Source organism: Ambystoma mexicanum, chromosome 3p, assembly GCF_040938575.1.
Source record: "Ambystoma mexicanum isolate Mex_15411 chromosome 3p, UKY_AmexF1_1, whole genome shotgun sequence".
In the NCBI taxonomy this organism is placed as follows: domain Eukaryota; kingdom Metazoa; phylum Chordata; class Amphibia; order Caudata; family Ambystomatidae; genus Ambystoma; species Ambystoma mexicanum.
In genome coordinates this window covers 1258022123-1258046946 of record NC_090925.1, presented here as the reverse complement: position 1 = coordinate 1258046946, position 24824 = coordinate 1258022123, and the positions used below count along the sequence as shown (strand labels likewise).

The following is a 24824-nucleotide window of genomic DNA, read 5'->3' as shown; positions in this document are numbered from 1 at the left end:
CAGGTTGTATTAGAGAGGTGGGTGAGGTACTATCAGAAGCTTTGTGATGTTGTGGAGGTGGCGCGTGGGTGCTGTGGCACTGTCTGGGGTGCACTGGAAGAGTTTCAGGCTGCTATGAAAGAGAAACCGAAGGTTACAAGCCATTGGAAAGGAGGGAGAGGATTCTATTTAGGGCATGTGAATGTCAACTCTACTGGATACATGTTGGCATGAACCCCCTAGAAGGGGATTCCCTTCACCAAACCTCAGTAAACTGCCAGACCCGTTGACACCCAATATGGAGGGTATTTCCGTCTTGCAGCTCCCTATATACACAGGCCCTGCATGGTATGTGCTCTGCTGATATGGGAGTGCTTTCATGCCCCTTTGCGCTATGCCCATGATATAGAAAGAGCACTGCTGTTCCTTAGGGATGGTCCTTCGAGATACATAAATTACCTAAGTGGAATACAATACGCTAAATAAAACAATCAATGTGGGAAGGGGAGACATACAGGTAGGCCACTCCTTACAATGCTGCGTGGGCTCCACAAGACATCTGTCTGACTTTCCAAGCAAACTTTAAAAACGACTGCAACAGCAACATCCATGATGACCACGCACTGGCGTTCTGCAGTGTGGATGTAGTTTTGCAGTGCAGCAAGAGGATAGAGATGTCCTTCGTCTACAATATCTGTCCATTTGCTATGATAACACAATGATATCGCCTGGTGTAGGAAAAGCAAGGGTGCAAAGAGATCAGTGTTGGTGCCCGCAACTCTGACACAGTGAGATGTTTCCCGGATTTGAGTGATGAAAATGTGATTCACTAACATCATTCAGGGGATGGAGGAAGACTTAGGTAGGAGGGAGACAACAACATCTCAATTAGTCCTTACACCCCCTCCTTGATGCCTGGAGAGATTCTACAATCTTATCTTACCATTTGTGTCTGATTCGAGGTAAGCTCAAACGAGCTGTTTTCAGATTTTGGGGACAGCGTCAGGACCAGCACATGCTGCATGGAACTGTAAGAGGTCTTGTTCTGAAAGTAGGCCTCACTGCAAACAGAAAAAGAAAGGAGAAGATGGAAATTGATTAATGTGATTGATATTTAACAAAAGCCTCTGTAATCTTCATCTGTGATGGAAGATGGCTACGGCTACAACCAATATTTCCCTACACACCCCAAGTGCAAATTACCATCAGTCAGGAATGTCCCAGCAAGCAGAGCAGTCTATAAATGTCCCAGGTGGCTGTAAATGCAGCATTCATAGAGCACCTGTAGTGTTTAAAGATAATGTTTTGTCCCTATATGCCTCATATGTATCTTCTGTGATGGTAGCCTCCCGCCAAAAGAGCCCAAGAACAGTAGCTGACAAGGAAATCCTTTTCTTTTTGTTTAACAATATCTTTATTAATTTTCAAAGGTTATATCTGACATGGCACAATTATAAGGGAAAGGGAACATATCACCATATCATTTTTTTTAAATCAAATTTAAATATAGGTCAAAATCTAATAGCAAGTCATCCATATCGTCATTGTAAATAGAGCTTCAAAGCAAGTGAATACTTTCAAACTGTATTTATGCCGGGGTGTTGAGCGGACGTCCCCCCAGAGGTCTAATGTTTAAATAATATTACGGTCATCAAACTATCGAAGCAAAGAAATAGATATCCACGGGCACGGGATCACCAATCCATATCATTTGGCATTAACATATGAAATAAATGGTTTCTAGATTCATATATATTTGGTATATGTGTCATACAGTGTAGTATTTATTTTCTCAATGGTGCACACATGCCAAAGCATGGCCCACCGCATATGCAATTGGGGAGTTTCTTTCGCCTCCCAATTTTGGACTATGGTCACGCATACTGCTGTAAACACATGATTGGCCAATTCTGAGTGTAACAATCTCAAATCATCCACAGGGAACACCCATGAATTTAGGGGTACATATATGCCTACTATTGGACAAATTAGAGTGGTCATTTCAGCTGAAAAAGGTTTAATCATAGGACAATGGCACCATATATGTGCCATGGTGCCCACCCCTCTGCACTCTTTCAAGCAGAGAAGTGAGGATGCTCGATAGATTTTGTGGAGCCTGTTGGAGGTCAAGTACCATTGATATATAACCTTATACATATCCTCCGCGATTTTTGTACAGATTGAAGATTTAGCAGCTCTTTTTCATATAACCTCCCGAGAGCAGGGTGGAATAGTGCATTCTAATTCTACTTCCCATCAGGACAAGTAGGTCAACAAAACCTGCCATCAACGTTTATACTAATATATGTCAGAAATCGTATGTACCATGAGGTTGAAGGAGACTACAAATATATACAAAGTATCCCAACAGTCCCAACAACTGCTACCAAAGTCTTACCCTGGCAGATCAGAGAGTGAGTGACAAAGAAATTCTCTCAAGGCGTGAGAGGCGTTGTCCAAGGCAGGGTCAGGGATAGCAGAGAGTGAGGGGGTCTACAAGTGCAAGTTAAGTTAAGGGGCTGGAATGGCTCCAAGGGGTGCAAGTGACCCAGCCAAGTGTAGGTGGTGGGGGGTAAGAGGGCAAGTGCAGGATGGGAAGAGGTCACTGGGGAACATGTGCAAAGGAAGTCTGGACAGATGCAGGCCTGGTGCCCTATGTGCCGCCTCTCAAGGAACCAGGCCATCAATCTCAGGGAGATGGGATATTTAGCAGGGGAGGAGGAGGGAGAAGGAAGAAGAGAAAAGGAAGGTCTTGAGGAGCTTCCATAACCAAAGGAGTTTCGGCTCAAGTCTGAGAGGGGCAGGGAGGCCCTTCCAGAGGGAGGCACCTGTGGAGGAGAGAGATCTACCCCCAACTCTCTGCTTGGAGAAACGTCTGATTTAGAGCTAGAGGAGCAAAGGGCTCTAGTAGGGAGGTATTTAGGAAGAGAGAGTTGGATATAGCATGGTCCGAGGCCCCAGAAAGCCTTGTGGATGATGTAGAGGGTCTTGAATTTCATCCTTGCAGCAACTGGGAAATGGTGAAGAGATGAAAGGGCTGGAGAGATGTGGTTCCTTGGCTTGAGGCCAATGATACGACATCGCAGTCCTATTCTGGAATAGTTGAAGGGGTGAAGGGAGGAGTTAGGAAGGTTGAGGAAGAGGCTGTTGCAATAATCCAACCTGGATGGAACAAGAGCTCTGGACACATTGAGTTTCTGGGGTATGGTGTCTTGACTATTGTCTTGACTGTCTTGCTTTCTTTGTTCACCCGACCCACTCCCTTCACCTTCCTCCTCACCTGAGCTGTTCGTTGGTGATATGTCTTCAATTAAATGTCTTCGAGTCAAATAGTCCTTTTCTTTCTTTTGCAGAGTGTGCCTTCCTCAGTGGCTGCCTGTGAACTGCAGACCTGTGGCTCCTATCCTGGGACAGGCCGGAATGAAGGAGGGGAAAAAAGCAAGAAGCTTAAAAAAACCCTTTTGAAGACATGAAGTAACGTTCCGGACCGGTAATGCACGTTCACACAGAATGTGACGGGGACTTTAATGGTGGCGTAGACCGCGACATACCAGCCAATGCGGCAACAATCTCCATTCGCCTTGGCATATGACAGCATGCCCTCCCGTAGGGCTAGGGAACCCCGATTTGCGTGGATGAAACCTATGGAACCGGTCAAGTAATCTAGGGGCATGGACAAAAGAAGCAGGTTCCCAAAAGTCCTCTGACTCTGGGTACCCCTTCCATGAAACGAGATACTCCAGATGACCTCGGTAATAACGAGAGTTGCAGATATTGGAACCTTCGTACTTGGTCTCATCCACCGCTGGAGCAGCAGTCTGGCAGAACCTAGTTCTGCATGTAGCATCAGGAACATAAGATTTGAGAAGTGAAGAATGAGAGACAGGGTGGATGCGGCTGAGACTAGAAGGCAGTCTCAGTTTGTAGGCCACAGGATTGATCTTCAACAAAATGGGGAAAGGCCCCAAAAAACAGGGTGAAAGATTCGAAGGGCGGACCCACCGTTGTAGATACTTGGTGGATAACCAAACCTTGGTAGCCTTTGTCCAATCGGGACAGTCCTTGCAGTGCATGTCAGCTTGTGTCTTGTATCCACTCTGACTGGCTTTCAAATTGTCAATGGCAGCCTTGTGTGCTTTAGAAAGAGTGGATAGTACAGTTTCAGCAGCTGGTGAGTTCCTAGATTTAGGGAGAATGGGGAAAATAGAACGTGGATGTATACCATAAGTGCAAAAGAAGGGGGTCATGCCAATAGTAGAATGTCTGCAATTGTTGTACGTGAACTTGGCAGTGGGAAGTAGTCTAACCCAATTGTCTTGATGTTGGTTACTGTAGCATCTATATTGCTCTAATGTAGCATTGAGCCATTCGGCCTGTCCATTTGTTTGGGGATGAAACCTGGACGACAAAGCTTGTTCAATGCCAAGACGATTACAAAGTGCCTTCTAGAATTTTGACACGTATTGGCTTCCTCAGTCAGAAATGATTTTGTCGGGCAGTCGATGTAGCCGAAAAATATCCTTGGCAAAAACTTCTGCCATGGCTACTGCAGTAGGGAGGCCAGGTAATGGGGAAACATGCGCCATCTTGGTGGGAGTGTCCACAGTGACCATGATACAAGTACAAGATTCGGAAACAGGCAGTTCTACCACAAAGTCAGTGGAGATAAGTTCCCAAGGGCGTGATGGTACTTCTACTTGTGTGAGAAGCCCAAGTGGTTTTCCAGTTGGGTATTTAGCCATGGCACACACTGGACAGGCCTCTATGTAGGCTTTCACATCCTTTCTCAAGTTTGGCCAGAAGAATGATCTTCCAACAAGTTCAGTGGTAGCCGAGTGTCCTCTGTGCAGTTAGATGGTCATGACACCAGCTTATTATGTTTCATCTCAAAGGACCAGTTGTAACATACAGTCTACCGTGATGGAACCATAGCCCTTCCTTCTTCACATATCCTTTTTAGGAGATTTCTTGAACGTGGTACCTTCGGTTACCAAGGCCTCTTTAACTTTCTGTAAGAAAGTGTTAATCTGAGCTAGTACCCTAATACTGGGGGAACATCAATTCCTTAGGCCGTATCCGGTCTTGCCATAAGTAGTCCTTACGAGAAAGGGCATCAGCTAGAGTGTTTTTTGAACCTGGCAGGTCAGTAATGAGAAAATTGTACTGTGCGAAGAAATGAGCCCAGCGAGCTTGACGGGAGTTAGAACACTCCATGGTCTGTAATACTCGAAGGTTTTTATGATCAGTCCTGAGTACAAAAGGATGTCTCGCTCCTAATAGCAAATTACGCCATTATTTGCAAGCTTGTTTCATAGCAAGCAGTTCCTTCTCTAGCACAGAATAATTCAACTGACTTGAGGAGAGTGTTTTTGAAAGGTAAGCAATGGGGTATTCCCTTCCACCATCTTCTTAAAGGAGGGCAGCACCAATTGCTGAGTCTGAGGCATCCGTCTCCACGATACATGGCTTAGCCTGATCAGGTTGTCGTAGTATTGGAGTGGAACAAAAGAGGGTTTTAAGTTGGAGGAAGCTCTTGTCTGCCTCTTTCGACCAACAAAAAGGTTCCAGGGTTTTCTTTATTTATTTAATAGTCCTTTTCTTTATTTTGCAGAGTGTGCCTTCCTCGGGTAGAATCCACAGTGGCTGCCTGTGACGTGGAGAAAGATTTCTGAAAATCTGGGAATGAAACGTCTGTAAAAGTTTGACAGACCAAGAAACCTACGTACCTCTTTCACTGAAGATGAGGTAGGCCAATCCAGGATGGCTGAAACCTTGCGAGGATCCATAGAAATACCCTCCTGGGAGAGTATAAACCCTAAATAAGGGATTGAAGAAACTTCAAGCACAATCTTTTCAGGTTTAGCAAGCAGTTGGTTAGTCGGTAGCCTGTCCAGAACCTCCACCACATGTACTGCATGTTCATCCTTGTTGGATGAAAAAATCAAAATGTCATCCAAATAAATGATTACAGAAATAAACAATAAGTCCGAGAACATCCGATCCATGAACCGTTGGAATATTGCAGGTGCATTGACTAGCCCGAACGGCATCACCTTGTATTCATACAACCCATTCGTCTCCTTTGGTTATTCAAAGCAGATGGTATGCATTCCGGAGATCTAATTTGGTAAATATTTGAGCGCCTTACACTGCCTCTTTGATGTCTGAAATTAAAGGCATAGGGTAGCGGTCACGGACTGTGACCTTAATAAGGCCTCTGTAATCGATACAAGGCCTTGTAAAACATCCTACCAATTCGATGGAAGAATCTTCTGGCCGATGTGGAGGCAGTGTAGCAGGTTTCTTTTCCTTAAATACCAGATGATAGGGTGAACAGTACTTGGGTAAGGCATGTACGCCTATATTGTCTTCTGGAGCAGCCACAGCAGCTTGTACTTTGCTATAATTGATCTGTGGGAGACATTTCTGTTTGCAGTAGTTTGATTCAAGACATAACTGATTAGTGACCCAATCTATGCAAGGGTATGCTTGCAAAGCCATGTGAATCCTAGAATGATAGGGAAATGTGCTGCTCATATGATGTCAAACCGTATGAATTCGGTATGTTGAAATATGGTGACCTGCAGATCTTCCGTAGTATGGATTATGGGGCCTGAGGAAAGTGGAGAACCATCCCCTCCTTCCACCTTTTGCCCTTCTTTGTGAGTAAGTCTTTGAAGACCCACTTGGTCTGCCCATAAGGTATCAACAAAATTGCCTGCTGCACCACAATCCAGTAGTGCTAAGGACTCCACAGGACTATGGTTGATGTCTAGGAGAACAGAGACCACCATTAATCTGGAATCTTCGTTGGTCTCAGCTGCCGAGACAGAAATCGAAACGTAGGGACTGATACTGGTGGATGTCTTCCCTCGGCTACCTGTCCCTACTTAGGCCGAGGGCACTTGTTTCCTTGCCGTTTGATCGGCAATTCAGAACAGTCTTTGAGAAGGTGTTGATCTGAACCACAGTATGCACATAATCCTTTCTCTCTCCTACGTCTTCTTTCTTCAGTTGAGAGAAGGGCTCTGGTAGCTCCTATCTGCATTGGTTCTTCTTTGGATTGTGAAGGGTAGTGGGTAGGTGATGACGAAGTTTCACCAAATACAAAACCACCGCAATGTCTTCTCCTTTCCGTACGTCTTTCCTGGAGTCGATATTCAATCTGGAGTACCGGAGACAGCCATTCAGTAAATGTAGGAGGCTGTGGAGATCGGGCCAACTAATCTTTTATCTCTTCCTTTAAGCCCCTATGGAATATCGCATATTGAGCTTGTTCGGGCCAACCAGCCCCTGTAGCCAAGGTCTTGAAAGTGGTAATGTAGGAAAGAAGATCCAATGAACCTTGTCTAACGTCCAACAAATCTTTGCATGCAGTATATGTCAATTCCGGTCGTTCAAAGGTCTGCTTGAGAAGAGCCTGAAAACCTCTGAAGTCTTGCAGAATGGGGTTGGCAGTGGTGACTAATGGAGTAGCCCATGCAAGGGCATTCCCAATCATGTTGGAGATTAGAAAACCCACTTTAGACTGATCTGTAGCGAAGGCACGGGGCCTGAATCTAAAGTACACAGTGCAGGCTTCAATAAACTCCTTGACCCTCTTTGGGGGTTCTGTCAAATTTGCCAGAGGAAAGAGCCATCGGTGATAACTCTTGAGGTGGTGGTTCACAAACAGTGACCAGTTGTTTTAACGCCGGGTCTTTTGCCTTAACAGTCTGTAATTCCTGGCAAAGCCCTTGTATTGCAGTCCAGAGTTCCGGGACTTGTTCAGGGGTTGCCATAACTGGGTTTTGACGTTGAAATCTGTCTTGAGTACTGTCTTGACTGTCTTGCTTTCTTTGTTCACCCAACCCACTCCCTTCACCTTCCTCCTCACATTAGCTGTTTGTTGGTGATGTGTCTTCAATTAAATGTCTTAGAGTCAAATAGTCCTTTTCTTTATTTTGCAGAGTGTGCCTTCCTCGGATAGAATCCACAGTGGCTGCCTGTGAACTGCAGACCTGTGGCTCCTATCCCGAGGACAGGCCGGAATGAAGGAGGGGAAAAAAGCAAGAAGCTTAAAAAAAACCCTCTTGAAGACTTGAAGTAACGTTCCCCAGAATCCGGCTTGTGGAAGAAGAAGGTTCCGGCCAGCGATGGAGAATGTAAACAGTGCAACGGGAAATCGCCGAGGAGGGAGCAATCCAGGTGAACTCGGGATTGAAGACCCCACTAACAGAAGCACTTGGGATAAGTAAGAAAATGGGGAGGAAAGAGGAGAAAAGAAGAACGGAACAGGAGGGAGTAGGAATGATCTGGAAGCAGAAACAAGGATGCTGAAGAAGGAGGAGCAGGAGGCAAGACAAGTAAGAAAGAAAAGAGAAAGAGTATGGTAAGCCTGGCGAGACGAAAAGCTCGGAAGCTGTAAGGCGTGAGCCAGGAACACAAAGAGATAGAAGGGCTTTGTGTGAAGCGTAGAAGGGAAAACTAGCGTTTTAACCAAAGGATTCTAAGTAAGCCGTGACGGTTGCAATGCACCGACCGCTGGGAGTGAGTATGTTAAGTACCTCCCAGCGGTGGCCATGTAGCAAAGAACTGGATCGGTAATGCACGTTCAAACAAAACGTGACAGGGACTTTAATGACGATGTAGACCGTGGAATACCCGCCAACGCGGCAACAATCTCCATTCACCTCGGCGTATGACATATGGTGAGGGAGGGGAGAATGCCTCTGAGGAGGTGCAGCTGAAAGATGTGAGGAGAGAAGGAGGATGGAGGAGTCAAAGATGACACCAAGGCCTGGACAGCAGATAGACAGTGAGGAATGAGAGAGGAAGAAGAGGAGGTAGAAGAGGGTAGCTTGAAAGAGAGCTGTATGCCATCTTTTTTTAAATTTGTTTTAGTAGAAATGAGTTTATTACAAACCTTTTTCATTATTAACATGGTAATTAGCAAAACGAAATAGGAATTTCCCACATTGTTAATGGAAATAACTGAGTTTCTGAGTCATCATATTGCTGTGCATTACCAATATACATTTCCCATTCTTTTTATATTACTTGAGTATCAAAGTCAACAGTTCTAACCAAAATTGAAGTACTGAAAAGATCACTGTCCTTTCTTTGCCCAATAAAATTGAGTTCCACCGATCTTCTGGTGTATACGCAGCAAGGGCTTGTGAATATGTTTGTGTATATTTACATCTTATTGGTGCTAAGGCTTTGCAGTTCATCAGTATGTGATGTAAAGTTTCTACTTTTTGAGGGTCATGGCAAAACCGACAGGTATTTGGTAGCTCTTCTAGTTGTTTCATTTGGCCACGCAGTTCACGTGTAGGTAAAAGATTCAATCTGAGTCGTAAAAAGAGATTGCAAAGTTTTGGTGATGGAAAGAGATGAAGGCATGGAGGCAACTGGTTAAGTTTTCTTGTTTCAACTATACTTTTAATGGACATTCGATAGGTTGCCTTCTGATTCTACCTATGTATCCAATCATTGTTTTGGATTTTCTTTTTTATTGCCATCAGATTTTGTTTTAGGATATCCACTGAACTTTCTAATGTGTCGATCAAGTCTACACATCTCGATTTCCATTTGTTTTGTATTGAGTTGGTTGCAGTATCTGGATTGAGTCTCAATATTTCCATTGCCGGGATATCATTGTCAGTGATCGCCCTGCGATACAGATCTAGGGAATTCCATATAATTAACAAATGTATTGATTGTAGGCCGATTTCAAAGTGTATTCTCGCTATCGGAAATGCGTTGGGAAGCGCCAGCTTTACACCAAAATAAACCTTCAAGCTTATCCCAAATATCATGAGGGAGGTTTAAGATGGTTTCAGCTCCATAACTCAGAATTGGGATTACTTTTTGCCGGTAGAAGGTTTTTAAGGGACACATGGAAAATATCCCAAATTTTTGCATAGTTGTATAGTATTCGTCCTTGGCAGGCTAGGGATAATGTTTTCTCTCACAAAATGTTCAACCAATTTTCTTCAGCAATGCTACAATTCAAGCGACTTCCCAGATATTTGTAAGACTTGACTTCAGTCAGTCGCACCATGTGTAAAAATACTGCAAGTGATCACCGTTTGCGTTTCTGACTTCCTGAAAATGTGGTGACCTGTGACTTTTCGATATTGATTGTCATGTTATTGGTTTGGATGTATGAAGCAAAGTTATTGAGTCCTCTTTGCAGACCTTTTTGCGTTTTATCCAATATCACAAGGTCATCTGCCTAAATCAGCCATAGTACAGTAGTCCCATTTAGCAGAGTTGGAAAAGCAGAGACATCTTTTTATGTTTCAGCAATATCTGAGTTATAAAGGGTAAAGAGCGTGGCAGCGAGGTGACAGTCTTGTTTCAATCCTCTCCCTCTTTTGAGTCTCCCAGTTATTTCTCCATTAGCTGACAGCCGCACTCTAACAGACGTATTTGAGTATAATGCTTTTATCGCTGCTAATGTATCTGCTGGGCACTCCCATTGCTCTAGTTTATTCCATAGGATCTCACGATCCATTCAATGGAGCGAGCTTTCAATTCTTTTAACCACACATTTGCCCCCAACAGAAGATTACTTTCTGGGGTCAATTGACCTGAGTTTTGAAAAATGTGAAAGTTCAAATCTCTGCATAAGATAAATCTGATCGGATGATATTGAATCACTAAATCATCCATTGATTGGATAATTGTATCAATGAAAATGATATTGTTTACTGCAATTGGGTTCCAGTATATATTATATAATGCAATATATTCTGTTCTTATATCCTACAGGTTCTTCATTTTAATCACGGTCATCTGAGTGAAATGATTTGGTGTACTAGTTTCCACAATCTCAATGTTACTTCCAAGTTTTATTAATATTAAGAGCTCTGCAGAGGGACGGCCTGTTTTGCGAGATATGGCTGGGTTTAAGAGAACTATATATTCATCAAAAAGCAGAAGATGGACACGCGACGTTTCCTGGAGGCAGATGATATCATATGTTCCTAATGCTGGAGAGTCTTTGTTAAAAAAGGTGGGAAAAGCCTCTCGTATTCCACGAGCACAGTTTGCAGGATCTTAAATTAGTTGTTTATAGTTGCTAAGCGTGATGGTGAGGTCTTGATCGTGCAACTATAGGGGAAGCTCTATCGTGATAGTCTGCTCGATACCTAATATCACGCTTTATCAATTAACCGCTGGCTCTTTCTGTTCTCATATCTAAATTAGAAAGTGTGTCTGTGTAAGAATTGTGGCTTACATCTTTGATGTTTACAGTCAGGGGAGCCATCATTATATCAAAGACCAAGGGCAAAAATGCATTTCGCTGATCTGAAGGTTTACCTCCAATCTGTTTCTGATGTTACGTGAAGTCTCACAATGTCCATTCTTTCTTCAGGAATTATACTATCTTAATGTCTTTTGACTTGAATGATTGCAATCGAGGAACTGCATGCATCAATTTCATGATAGTTGTTGTATTTAAGATCAGGCTGTCTATCACTTTTGTAAGTCTTTCTACTACTTTTGTCGGGTGACCCAGTGTACGCGTTGGATAAACAAATTCGGGCATCTTAAGCCCCACTCTATCTTTTGTAGCATCATTAGAATCAATCCTTGATTTCCTTTCTCTAATATCTGGGATCCCTTCTTGTTTCCGATTCGTTGCCAAGGATTGCTCCGTAAGTGAGGTAATGGAAGGATTTTGAGGGAGGTTGTTAATTTCATTTGTTGCTACATCTTGAGAGGTTCTGGATAGCTCTGTGTTCAGAGATGTCTTCACATGACAATTCATTCTGTTGGTATCCATTGTTTGAGTATAATGATGCCTCATCAATCGTATAAACTGATAGTTCCATTAGAGCCTCTATGGCATTTAAATCGGTCTCACTATTTGGATCAATCAGCGACTTGTCTTTTCCCACTATCGAACCAATTTGGCTTCCACAGATGGTTTAGGTTTTTTAGGGCATATTGATGGTTGTTGTGTTGGTCATTTCAAATTTCTACGGAAGGCTCTTGATACATTGGAGCGTGATCTATTGTTGCATGTATGTTTTTTTGTTTTCTTTTTAGTATTGGTCTTTGCAACGTTATTCAAAGTTGGGGTATCGCCTGCTGTTTTTGAAATATGGTGAATGATACTTTGTCAGCTTTATCAGATGTTGTCTCCTGTTCCCCCTACGGATTGGATATCAAGCATTGTTTTCCTTTGTTCCACCAATATTATAGAACCAGGCTCTTGAGTACATTCAGAGTTTGTTCATTTGGTCCCGTTGCAATAGAAACAATAGGTGCCTTTTCACTGCGCTTCGTCGGTCTTGGGATTAATTGGTTACAAGATCTCATCACTGCATCTGGAATAGACCGTTCCGATTGTAGTGACTGTATGATGGACTGTCCGTTAGTCTCAGGTTCAGTGATGGCTACTTTTGTAATTGAGTGTCCATTTCTCAGTTGTGTACTGCATGTTATAACGGGTGAGGAATATATCTTCTACTGTCTGGTGTTGAGTTGAATGCTTTTAGATTGTATATCTTTGTACTATGGAGCATCGCATTTGGTTTTAAGAGATCCTGCTCTTGTTGCAACGCCTTCACGATTTCCAGCAGAGCCATCATCATTGTGGATTTATCTGAATGCTCACCTCTGGCCAGGTCAAATAGTCTTGCCTGCCAGAGCGATGATTGCGCAGCTTCAAAATCGAGTCGAGATTGTACTTTTGATATAAATGATTCCAAGTGGAGCTGTTTTGTATGTAGTAAGGCCAAGAGGGTGGCCTGATCCTTCATTATATCACTATGTGATTCAAACAGCTTCATAAATGGCATTAAGGAGACCATCATCATAGCCATTCAAATATTCTGCAATTCTAACTTTGTCATCGGTAGATATAGCATCTCAGTCTCTTGTTCATTATGTTGAGTCTTACTAGATGGCTCATCAATAATAGGTTTGAGGCTGGTCACTGGATGTGTAGCTGAAAGTTTGGTGTTGAGTGTTGGGTCTTTAGGAGTTTGTATCGGAAGCCTTTCATGCTTGCGTAAGGTTTTTTCAGATTGAGCATTTTCCTTATATCTCACTGCGTCCGACGTAGTAATGACAGATGATTATGGTGTCGAAAAGGCTGAGACATTTGTCCACTCAAGTGGTACAGAGTATGATCCATCAAACACAGAAATGTTTATAACATCTCTTTTCTGTGATAAGTTCAGATCTGGCATCCAAATTGAAGTTTGTTTAGAACTTTTTCTTATTGCACTACCAAATACAGATTTCCTCCTTTCCATATTTTGCATTGATTGATTGATTGATATTTTTTTTCTATCCCGCTCATACACAGGTGTTTCAGAGTGCGACAAGGGAAGGGAAACAGGGGAGAAACAAAAACAACGATCCTACTAGGCCCAGTGACATTGAGAACATGCAAGTGCATGGTAGAGGGGGAGGGGGAGAAGTCCATGGAAGGGTGAACAAAAGGAGAGTGCGAAGCGAGGAGGAAAAAAATAATAATAATAAATTAATAATAAAAAGGCAACAAACAGGGAGTGCAGCCAGGCAGTGGCAAGTGCTGGGTTTAACGCAGCAGGCTGGGTAGGTCTGATAAGTGCAGGAAGAAAATAAAGGGAGCTGTATGGGTACATATACAGAGATACACACCCCAGCGAAAGGAGGTGGCCCGGAAGCAGTGCGTGCGGTTGGCAAGAGGTGCAGGTACCTGGGCTGCCATGGTGCGTGCTTCAAAACCCCTAGAACTGATGGGCCCACCCCAGTCACTGACATCCATAAGGGCTTATCAAGCCCCAAAGGAGTGTCCTAAAACCTCCTGGACTCAGTCCTGGCGCCGTTGGCACCAGGCTCATAATATGTGTTGAACAGCATGGGACTACTTACTCAGCCTAGTGAGGCTGAGCCTTTCTGCATGCCCAGGGTGTGGCTGAGGGACTACTTTACCTGAAAGGCAGGGTGTGGTAAAGGGACTACTTTACCTGGAACTACTTGCAAGGCTATTTAAGCCACACCCTGCAGGCAGAACACGCTTCGCGTTATTCTGCACTCCTGCAGCGTAACGCTCACCGTGTCTGCTCAGTCCTCGAACTTCCACAGCCACGCCCGTTCTGAGATTCCAATCCATCGGTACCTGAAAGAATAAAGAGAAGAGAACAGGAGTTAGTACTGGGACGAAGGCCTTTGCTGCAGTTTTCATCCACTCGGATGATCTCCGGACCACGGTCCTTGAGAGAAGAAGGCATCGCTCAGGCATCCACTACTCACCTGGGGTCGGCATTCCACCGGAACTCGTTGGAGCGGTTCTTCCCATCACCATCCTGAAGCCGCGCTGCGCCTGCAAAGAAGGAAAAGAAACAGCAGGCTAGTCGCGCACGAAAAGGAACAGTTATTCAGATATTCACCGCCACTCACGTGCACTAATACTTAACCGAAGGGATTCTGCTTAGCATCCTAGGAAGAGTCAATTCTTCCTCCAAAATCCGCAAGAGACCGCGCCTGAAAGAAAAGAAGAAACACGTTTAAAACTTTGGCAATAACGACCTTAAGCATCTATACCAAGCATCCGTTGGCATAGAGACTTACCTGCTTAATCCAGATATCACAGACTCTGCAACAGCCACACTGGATCAGTGAAGTAACTAGGTCCAGGGAAAGACTGTGCTTACTGCGCCCCTGCTGAAGATAAGCAGGACTGACAGCCTACCTCACAAAACTTCAAGGTGAGACAAAAGAGGAGCAGGGCTTCAGGAGTTTAAGGAGGTGGGACCTATCCACCCCATTCAGTAGCTAATATCTTGTTTCGACCTTGCAGACAAACACCTCCTGGGGTGATAACAAGGAAGAGGACATCAGCATTCAAGCAGTGCCACGCCAGTGCAGACATCATTCGTGTGGCTACGTGCTACACTCCCGTGGAGACCAGGTGAGCATGACAGAACGCAAAGCCTTCTACAAATTCTGTACCTGGGCGTCATGGAAACCTCTGAGACAGACCAACTAGCCCATCTTTTGGGGGAACTCAGGGCCGAGGTACATTCAGCTCGGCAGGAAACCAATGCCTTGAGGAGAGAACTGATCGTGACGAAGGATCGTACCGTTGAGCTCGCTAGACAATTGCTTCAATCACAGTTGGGGCAAACACCGTTGACAGGATTGGGGTCAACGGCTCAGACTACACCAAGCAAGTGTAGTCCTTGCTTCAAGTGGTCCTTCCAGGAGCCGTACCTTTGGCACCTCCAGAACGCTTTGCAGGGGACCCAAAAAGGTATGCGGTTTTTATAAATCAGTGCCGACTACATTTCCTATGTAGACCAGGAGCTTTTCCAAATGACCAATCTAAGGTGGCCTCTGTGCTTTCGTATCTCAGTGGCAGTGCTGCGGACTGGTCGGTACCTCTAGTTGATCGGGACGATCCCATCTTGCGAGACTTCCAGAGGTTCCAATTGGACATGGAGAAGTTGTTTGCCCACCACTCTCAGGGTCAGGCATTGGAGAATGAACTCTTGTCTCTGCGCCAAGGCAACCAAGATCTGTTAACATACATTTCAACCTTTAATAGACTGGTAGTGGAAACCGATTGGCCAAATGACAAAAGAACAACCCTGTTTTACCATGGTTTGAGAGGGGAGTTAAAGGATGTTTTAGCTCAAGTGGTCAACCCTCCCAGTGATTGTGCTGAATACATAGACTTGGTGGTTCAACTTGATCATAGACTACAGAACCGTAAGGCAGATCGAGCTAGAATTGACACTCGGGTATTTGTGCGCCCAAAAGAAAATGCTTCCAAAACCACTGACTTGGCCAAGCCCATGCAGATTGGAGGAGTGCGAGGGCCGTTATCCAAGGCTGAAAGAGATAGGAGAAGACAACAACAGTTGTGTTTGTATTGCGGGTCAGCCGGCCATTTCCTCCGAGAGTGCCCAGTAAAACCACCCAAGAAAGCAGTTGGGGTTGCCAGCAAAGTTGAAGCAGAGCCAGAGTCGGAAAACGTCCCCGCCCGACAAGAATAGAGGTCCGCTTGTCGAGTGAAAAGAAGAACTCCCAGACCTCGCACCTAGCCTTGCCAATGATCCTCATAAGTCACCAACAGCCGTCTCGAATGCATGTAGTCAGAGCATATATCGACAGCGGAGCCATTGGAAATTATATGGATCAAGAATTGGCTACAAGGATGAATCTTCCTCTTTGCGAAAAGGCAACAACAGATTTAGTCACCACTGTCGACGGAACTGAGATCGCTTCGGGTCCGGTAACGCACTCAACGACAGAGATGACACTCTTGTGCTAAGATGGACATCGGGAAGCCATTGTGTTCGATTTAATCAAGGCTCCACAATTTCAAATAATTCTGGGAATGCCATGGCTAGAATCACACAATCCTTGGATCGACTGGCGTGCTTCTCAGTCGAATGTGCTCGTACTTGTCATGAAACAAAGGAACCTTTGGTCAAGGAAGTGACAACAATCAAGAGTCTAACTAACCCGCTACCTCCGGTATACCAAGACTACCAGGATGTTTTATTCCCCATCTGAACAATAACATGTGAAACACGTCCGTGCTGTTCTGGGCAAACTTCGACAACACAGACTATTTGCAAAACTGGAAAAATGCTTCTTCCATGTTACTGAGGTCGAGTTCCTTGGATTTGTCCTAACCCCTCATGGTGTATGCATGGATTCGCGGAAGATTGATGCCATCCTCAACTGGCCTTCTCCAACCTCTATTAAAGGAGTTCAGAGTATGCTCGGATTCGTGAACTTCTATCGTCGCTTCATTCCAGGCTTTTCGCAGCTAGTACATCCCATCACTTCCCTACTGCGAAAGAACAAATGTTTTCAATGGCAGAAGAGGCAGAGAAAGCCTTCCAGGACTTAAAACAAAAATTCATCTCAGCTCCAATCCTGAAACACCCTCGTCCAGATCTACCGTACGTGGTTGAAACCGACGCTTCCACTTTGGCAATGGGAGCAGTCCTCTCGCAAAAGGATCCAGAAACTGGTCAACTTCACCCGGCGGCCTTTTGGTCACGGAAATTCACTGCACCAGAACTGAATTATGCCATTACGGACAAGGAACTTTTAGCCATCAAGGCAGCCTTCAAGGCTTGTCAGCATTATCTTCTAGGAGCAAGGCATACAATTACGGTAATCACTGATCACCGCAATCTGCAGTATCTGAAGGTGGCGAAGGCTCAATCTTCTCGCCAACTCCGATGGGCATTATTGTTCGCTGAATTCGACTTTGTGATTACTTAATAACCTGGTTGTCGAAATGGCAAGGTAGATGCCCTATCTCGTATAGGGGTAGAAGAGGAATCCACTAACCCTGACCCGGTGCCCATCATCCCCAGAGAAAAAATCTTAGGAATTACAACGTCTCTAACCTTAGATGACATCCACGAACAAATCATACATCTCATGGATACTAACACTCTGAGGGATTGGCCAACCAAAAGTGTTCACCATTCAGTCTCAAACCAATTGCCATATTTTCCGGGACGTCTCTACCTACCCAGCAAAGAACTTCAGGAAAAGGTCATCTCAAATTACCATGAATCACTGGTAGAAGGTCATCCTGGGATTGCTAAGACGGAAGCCAAGATCAAGCGACACTTTTGGTGGCCAACATGGCAAAAGGACATCAAGCAATTCGTGCTATCTTGTGGAATTTGTGCACAAAACAAGGCCTTAAAGAAGAGATCACCAGGTCAACTGCAACCACTGGATATTCCGCCTACACCTTGGCATACATTGTCTCTTGATTTTATAACGGACCTTCCTCCTTGTAATGGGTTCAACACAATTTTGGTGGTGGTGGACTTATTTTCCAAAATGGCTCATTTCATCCCACTGAAGGGCTTACCCTCAGCTTCAATTCTGGCTAAAGAATTCTTAGACCAGATAGTCCGAATACATGGATTCCCTTCCAGCCTGATTTCAGATCGTGGCAGCCAATTTATCTCACGATTTTGGAAAAAATGTTGCGAGTTGGCTCAAATCGACGTAAGACTTTCCACCAGCCACCATCCCCAAACTGATGGTCAGACTGAGAGGACCAACCAGACTTTAGAGCAATACCTCAGATGTATGTTACACCAAACGGAAAACAGTTGGAAGGATATTTTATGGATAACCGAATACGCCTACAACAATTCCCTACACTCCAGCATTGGACAGAGTCCTTTCTATACCATTTACGGAATGCATCCACGAACCTCTAATCTTGACCCACCTCAAATTCTGGAAATGCCAGCAATAAGAAGTTTGCACACTACTATTACTCAAGCCTTCAAACAAGCAACTGATCATCTGAGACAAGCTAAAGAAAGATACAAGAAATTGGCAGACATGCATAGAAGTGAATTTCCAAAGTATCAAGTTTGCTGGTGTCAAAGCATATACCAATGAAAGGAACCCGCACCTTCAATCCCAGATGTCCATACACCATTAAGGCCATCATCAACCCGGCAGCTGTGAAATTGGATTTACCTCCACACATGAGGATTCATCCTGTGTTTCATGTCTCACTTTTGAAACCAGTGCAACCGGAAACCCGAGTACAGAAACCACCAAAACCGATCACGGTCGATGGGGAACCTGAATTTGAAGTCAAGGATATCCTGAATCATCAAATCAAAAATATTTTATCTAATAGACTGGAAAGGATATGGACCACATGAAAGTTCGTGGGAACCTAGTGAACACATTCATGCTCCACGGTTGTTAAAAAGGTTTTATCATAATCACCCGAACAAACCAGGACCAATGGGAGAACCCACCGTTAGGGGGCCTTGGGAGGGAGTGCTGTCATGGTGCGTGCTTCAAAACCCCTAGAACCGATGGGCCCACCCCAGTCACTGACATCCATGAGGGCTTATCAAGCCCCAAAGGAGTGTCCTAAAACCTCCTGGACTCAGTCCTGGCGCCGTTGGCGCCAAGCTCATAATATGTGTTGAACAGCATGGGACTACTTTCTCAGCCTAGTGAGGCTGAGCCTTTCTGCATGCCCAGGGTGTGGCTCAGGGACTACTTTACCTGAAAGGCAGGGTGTGATAAAGGGACTACTTTACCTGGAACTACTTGCAAGGCTATTTAAGCCACACCCTGCAGGCAGAACACGCTTCGCGTTATTCTGCACTCCTGCAGCGTAACGCTCACCGTGTCTGCTCAGTCCTCGAACTTCTACAGCCACGCCCATTCTAAGATTCCAATCCATCGGTACCTGAAAGAATAAAGAGAAGAGAACAGGAGTTAGTACTGTGACAAAGGCCTTACCTGCAGTTTTCATCCACTTGGCCGCACCTTCAGCTGATCTCCGGACCGCCGTCCTTGCAGAGAAGAAGGCATCCGCTCAGGCATCCACTACTCACCTGGGGTCTGCATTCCACCAGAACTCGTTGGAGCGGTTCTTCCCATCGCCATCCTGGAGCCGCGCTGCGCCTGCAAAGAAGAAAAAGAAACAGCAGGTTAGTCGCGCACGAAAAGGAACAGTTATTCAGACATTCAGCATCCTAGGAAGAGTCAATTCTTCCCCCAAAATCTGCATGAGACCGCGCCTGAAAGAAAAGAAGAAACACGTTTAAAACTTTGGCAATAACGACCTTAAGCACCTATACCAAGCATCCGTTGGCATAGAGACTTACCTGCTTAATCCAGATATTACAGACTCTGCAACAGCCACACTGGATCAGTGAAGTAACTAGGTCCAGGGAAAGACTGTGCTTACTGCGCCCCTGCTGAAGATAAGCAGGACAGAGAGCCTACCTCACAAAACTTCAAGGTGAGACAAAAGAGGAGCAGGGCCTCAGGAAGTTAAGGAGGTTGGACCTATCCACCCCACTCAGTAGCTAATATCTTGTTTCGACCTTGCAGACAAACGCCTCCTGGGAAGCAGTGCTATGCCAGTGCAGACATCATTCGTGCGGCTATGTGCTACGCCCCGTGGAGACCAGGTGAGAGTAGAATCAGTAGGGGAGAGGGGGGGCGAAGGCAGAAGCAAAGAGGAAGGTCTTGAGGTGCTTCCGGAACCGGAGGTGGTTCTCCTCAAGTTTTAGAGTGGCAGGGAGGCTGTTCCAGAGGGAGTCCCCAGCCGAAGACAGAGATCTACCATTAAGGTTTTAATTTCCATAATGTCCAGTGAGAGATGTCAGCTTTTCGCTTCACTGTATTCCAGTATTCCCTAGGCTGTTGTATCAGTGGTATCTCGTCCTTTGTCACTGATATTAAAGGGGGACCTACTGGTTACAGTTGTTGCCCATTGGGCACCCATATCTTGATTCTTTGTAGCACAATGTCTAGCACTTAGTGATATTTTGCGCTGTTTCAAGCTGCAGGTTGTATTATCCAATTGGACTTGTGGGTTGAAAGTCCTGCTTTTTTTTGTCATTGTTAATATGTATTATGCCACTTTCCGGTTGTTTCATTCGATAAGAGGAGATGTCTATTCAAAAAATATTGTGAACAACATAGGCTAATTGGGGTTTCCGGCTCTTGTATGGAATTTAAACTTGAGCTCCTTGAGCCTTCATTCACAGTTAGTTTGTGATTTCGCGCCTGAATAGTAGAAACAATCAATGTAGGTAGTTGAGGAAGCACTTCTGCACTCACCTGATGCTTTATCAGCGTTGCACCATTGCCGCATAGTACAGTTGTTTCTGCAGCCACGTATCACGGTGTGGCTGATAAGGACGGTGAAAAGTTCACTGCAGTATCTTCCGATAGTAACCGGTTCCGCCGTTGATTGCGTTTCTGTGGACCAGAGTTGGGCATATTCCCTGCACTTCCTTCACTTCCTTCCAACTCCTTGCAACTCAACGACTAACTCCCGCCGGTGCTTTGTGCCTGGCGGAGGTTTTGTTGAGGAGGAAGGCGCAGTTAAGATTAAAGGCACAGAGTCTGACGGTGTAAAGGCTCCAAAACGCAGCAACGAGCAGCCAAGAGTCTGCTCCAGTAACTCCTAACTCAACGCTTAACTTACTCTGCATGTCATCAGCATAGAACTGAAAAATAGGAGAGAAGGAGGAGATCAGATGGGAAGTAGGGGCCAGGTAGATATTGAAGGGCGAGAGGATAGAGCCCTGAGGTACACCACAGGTGGAGAGAGAGATGGTGGAGAGGAAAGGGCCCAATTGAACCTGGGAGGGTCTGTCAGAGAGGAAAGAGGTCATCCAGCCCAGAGCCAGGTCCATGATACCAAGGGTGTCATAGAGCAGTTTTATCAGAAAGGTGTGATTGACCATGTCAAAGGCAGAGGAATGGTCAAGAAGGATGAGCACAGAAGAAGAGATGGAGTCAGTCAATCAGTAAATGTTTGAAAAGATGCCAAACAATCCAAAATAATGCCGTCAGAACGATCACAGGAAGAACTTGGAGAGAACACACCACCGGAGAAAGGAAAGCTCTCCATTGGTTGGCTATGAAAGAGAGAATCTCCTTCAAGTCTCTCACCATGGTTCACCGTTGCTTATATGGCAAAGCCCCGATATACCTCAAAAAACAATTTTAGCGCTATATAAACAAATAAATAAAAAATAAATAAAATAAGATTAGTGAGCAAGTCTTCATGGGTGTTCAGCAGAGCAGTTTCTGTGCCTCTGGCAGATTTAAAGCCAGACTGGTGGTCGTGGAGGCAACCAGCAGTTTCAGTGTGGTGGACAAGCTGGGAGATGGCAAGCTTCTCCAAGAGTTTGCCCAAAAAGGGAATAGTAGAGATGGAACGATACTTTGAACGGCAGGAAGGATCAGCAGCAGGTTTGAGGAGAGTGTGCACAAGGGAGTGCTTGAGGAGTAAGGGGAAGGATACAGTGGCAGAAATAAGCCAAGACTGAAGCAAGGGAGACAATATTGTCCTTGACTGTTCTGGAGGAGCAGGGGAGCACCTGTTTGGAAGAGACTTTAATAGAGCAGACTGGTCTGGAAACCTCATTAGGTGTCAGGGGAGAAAAGGAGTTGAATAGAGGGAGAGGCGAGAGGGGGGCCAAGGGATTCCAGGAATAAGGGGAGGAAGAGGATGTGGAGTGGAAGAGCGTGAGGAGAGAATACCCTGTGTTTTGGAGATGAAGTGAGAGGCCAGAGAAGTGCAGAGTGCTAGCAAGGGCAGTGGAGAAATGGAGACTGCAGTGGGGTTGCAAGTTTTTTGCAGATTTTGAAGAGTTCAGCCATGTCATTAGTGGCTGTGGATATGCAGGCTTGGATATAGGCCCTCTTCTTAGAGCAGATGGGCAGTCTGTATTGCCTTTGAGCAGGCATAAGGCCAGTTTGTCACAGGAAGTGCTCGAAGCCTGTGCCACTTCTGCTCAGCAACTCTGCACTTGCGTTTCAGAGCGTCCAGATCAGAGTCATACCAGGATTTGCACTTGGATGCAGGATTCAAAGCGGACCCTCATGGCAGGGGCAACGGTATCCAGAGTGTTGGCATTGGAGAGTTGAAGGTTAGAGAGGACTGAGTCAGAGTGAGATTCAGTGGAGGGAGTAGGAGGGAGAATGAAGGAGGTGGCAAAAGCAGCAGCTGACACTCGCTTCATCTTGTGGAATGGATGAGAAGAAGGCTGGCAGTGGAGGTGAAGGCTTAGCTAGGGGATCAAGGAGGTTCAGGTGAGAGGAAAGGAGGGCATGATCAGACCAGGAGAGAGGAGTAATAAGAGGGTTGGTGATGTGCAGGTCTGAGGCGATGAGAGCATCCAAGGTGTGTCCGACTGAGTGCGTTGGACCAGAGGGAAAAATGGAGAGGGAAAGAGAATCACAGAGGTTGCGGAAAGATCCAGAGGCTGCATCATGGGAGTCAAGCTTAATATTGAAGTCTCTGAAGAAGAGAAGCTTGGAGGAGCAGGTCACAAACGAAGAGGTGAGGTCAGCCCATTCGGAAAGCAAGTGGGAGACTGTGCCAGGGGGCTGGAGATGGTGACCACAGTCAGAGAGAGGCCAGGGGAGACATTGAGCCTGCAGACAAGGGATTCGAAAGAGGAATAGGATTGAGTGGGTATGATAGTAGCAGGGACCCACTCAGGGAAACCATGGTGTTCGAGGGAGCATGGGAATAGATGACTTCAGCATTAAATGTCTGGCTGGCAATCCACACTCAATCACCATACTGAAATATAGTATCCAAACAGCCCCAGCAGCTGCTGCAACGTCAAACTCATAAAGGTATGGGACACACTAGTGAGGGACACCTCACACCACAAATATTGCCAAGTGTATAACATCAATGTCAGTTTTAAGAAAATACTTGCAATTGGAGCAGAATATGATATGATATGATAGTTTATTTATATAGCGTCTATACACATGTGTTTCAAAGCGCTTCAAGGCAAGGGAGGGAACAAGGGTAAATACAATGACATTCTTACAGGCCATGAACAGTAAGGATGTGAAATTAGCTATCATACTCGGCCTGACGACATTTCAGATAGTGCAAGAGCTAAGACATAGATAAGGAAGGAATAGGGAGAGTGGGAAGGAAATGGGACCAGACAGGCGACTACCGTACTAGGCCTCACGACATTTCTGGTAGAGCAGGAGAAAACAAAAGGTGAGGGAGAGGGGTGCAGAAAGGGAGGGGAGGAACAAAACAAGCGACTATCGAACTAGCCCTGACAACATTTCAGATAGTGCAGCAGGGGTAAGGGGGGAGAAAAAACAAGTAAGGGGAGAGGGGAGGAGACAGACAAGGTTGATATCATACTAGGTTCAGGGACAATTCTGATAGAGAAAGTGCATAGAAGAAAGTAAGGGGAAGAGGGGAGGAGATAGGAAAAAGGAGAAGGCAGAGGAGGAGAGAACAGAGAGTAAGCAGTCAAAAAGAGTGGAGAAGCAAGAGGGGAGAGCGAATACAATTGCAGAAGTCAGTAGTAACACATAATGTTGCAAGCCTGGAGATGAAGATGGGAACAGCATGATTCAAGGCCACCATGAGAAAGGGTGACGCACCATGAATCAATGAAGTCAAATAAAAGTCAAATCCAGCATTAGTCACAAGACCGTGATGGTGAAACCAGAATGGATTAGGACAGGCTCCTGCAGAAGTAGGCTGGAGGGACGGGGGCAGGGTAGAAGAATCAAGCAAAACAGGCAACACCTGTGTGCGAGAAGGGGGGGCATAAGGGAACATCACGGGGGGACCAGAGGGGTGGGGATGGCCTGTGGGGACAGAGGGAGTAAACACATGTTGGTGAATGCTTACTTGCTGTCTAAGCAGGGGTTCGGGCCCTGGATCCACCTGGTCCGAACAGATCCAAACAGAAATTGCCCTTTTCTTCGACTGCCCTTCGCTTTGGACGCCTGGGCGTGAGATGCCCTTGATCCAAGAGTTAAGAGCAGGAAGGCAGAGCCAAGGCTAAGAAGGTGGGCGGTGCTTAGGCCTGGTGACCAAGATCCACTTGCACCTGCTCCCCATCTGCAAAGGAAAAGAGGCTGGAGGGATGCTTAAGCAGGGAAAAAGAGCAGCAACCAGGAAGACACCAGGTGGGCAGGGCTTGCTATGTGGGGAAAAATAGCAGCAACCTGGAAAGCGCCAGATGGGCGGGGCTTGCTAAGTGGGGAAAAAGAGCGGGAACCAGGAAGGGGCCAGGTGGGCAGGCCTGCTAAGTGGGGAAAAAGTGCAGCAACCAGGAAGGCACCATGTGGGCGGGGCTTAGGCCAGGTGTCCAAGATCTATTTGCACCTGCTCCCCATCTGCAAAGGAAAAGAGGCTGCAGGGCTCCTTAAGTAGGGGAAAAAGAGCAGAAACCAGGAAAGCGCCATGTGGGCGAGGCTTAGACCAGGTGACGAAGATCCACTTGCACTTGCTTCCCATCTGGAAAGGAAGAGGCTGCAGGGCTCCTTAAGAAGGGAAAAAAAGAGGCAACCTGGAAGGCACCAGGTGGGCGAGG

General features: G+C 45.6%; 1 protein-coding gene across 1 annotated transcript in view; it reads right to left on the bottom strand.

Moving 5' to 3' along the window:
• LOC138580055 (guanylyl cyclase C-like) overlaps positions 1 to 24824 on the bottom strand; it is a 493661-nt gene that overhangs the window by 347028 nt on the left and 121809 nt on the right. Inside the window, exon 5 of the mRNA XM_069650291.1 lies at positions 923 to 1040. Coding sequence (XP_069506392.1) covers positions 923 to 1040 — 118 coding nt within the window. The remainder of the gene's footprint in view (positions 1 to 922; positions 1041 to 24824) is intronic.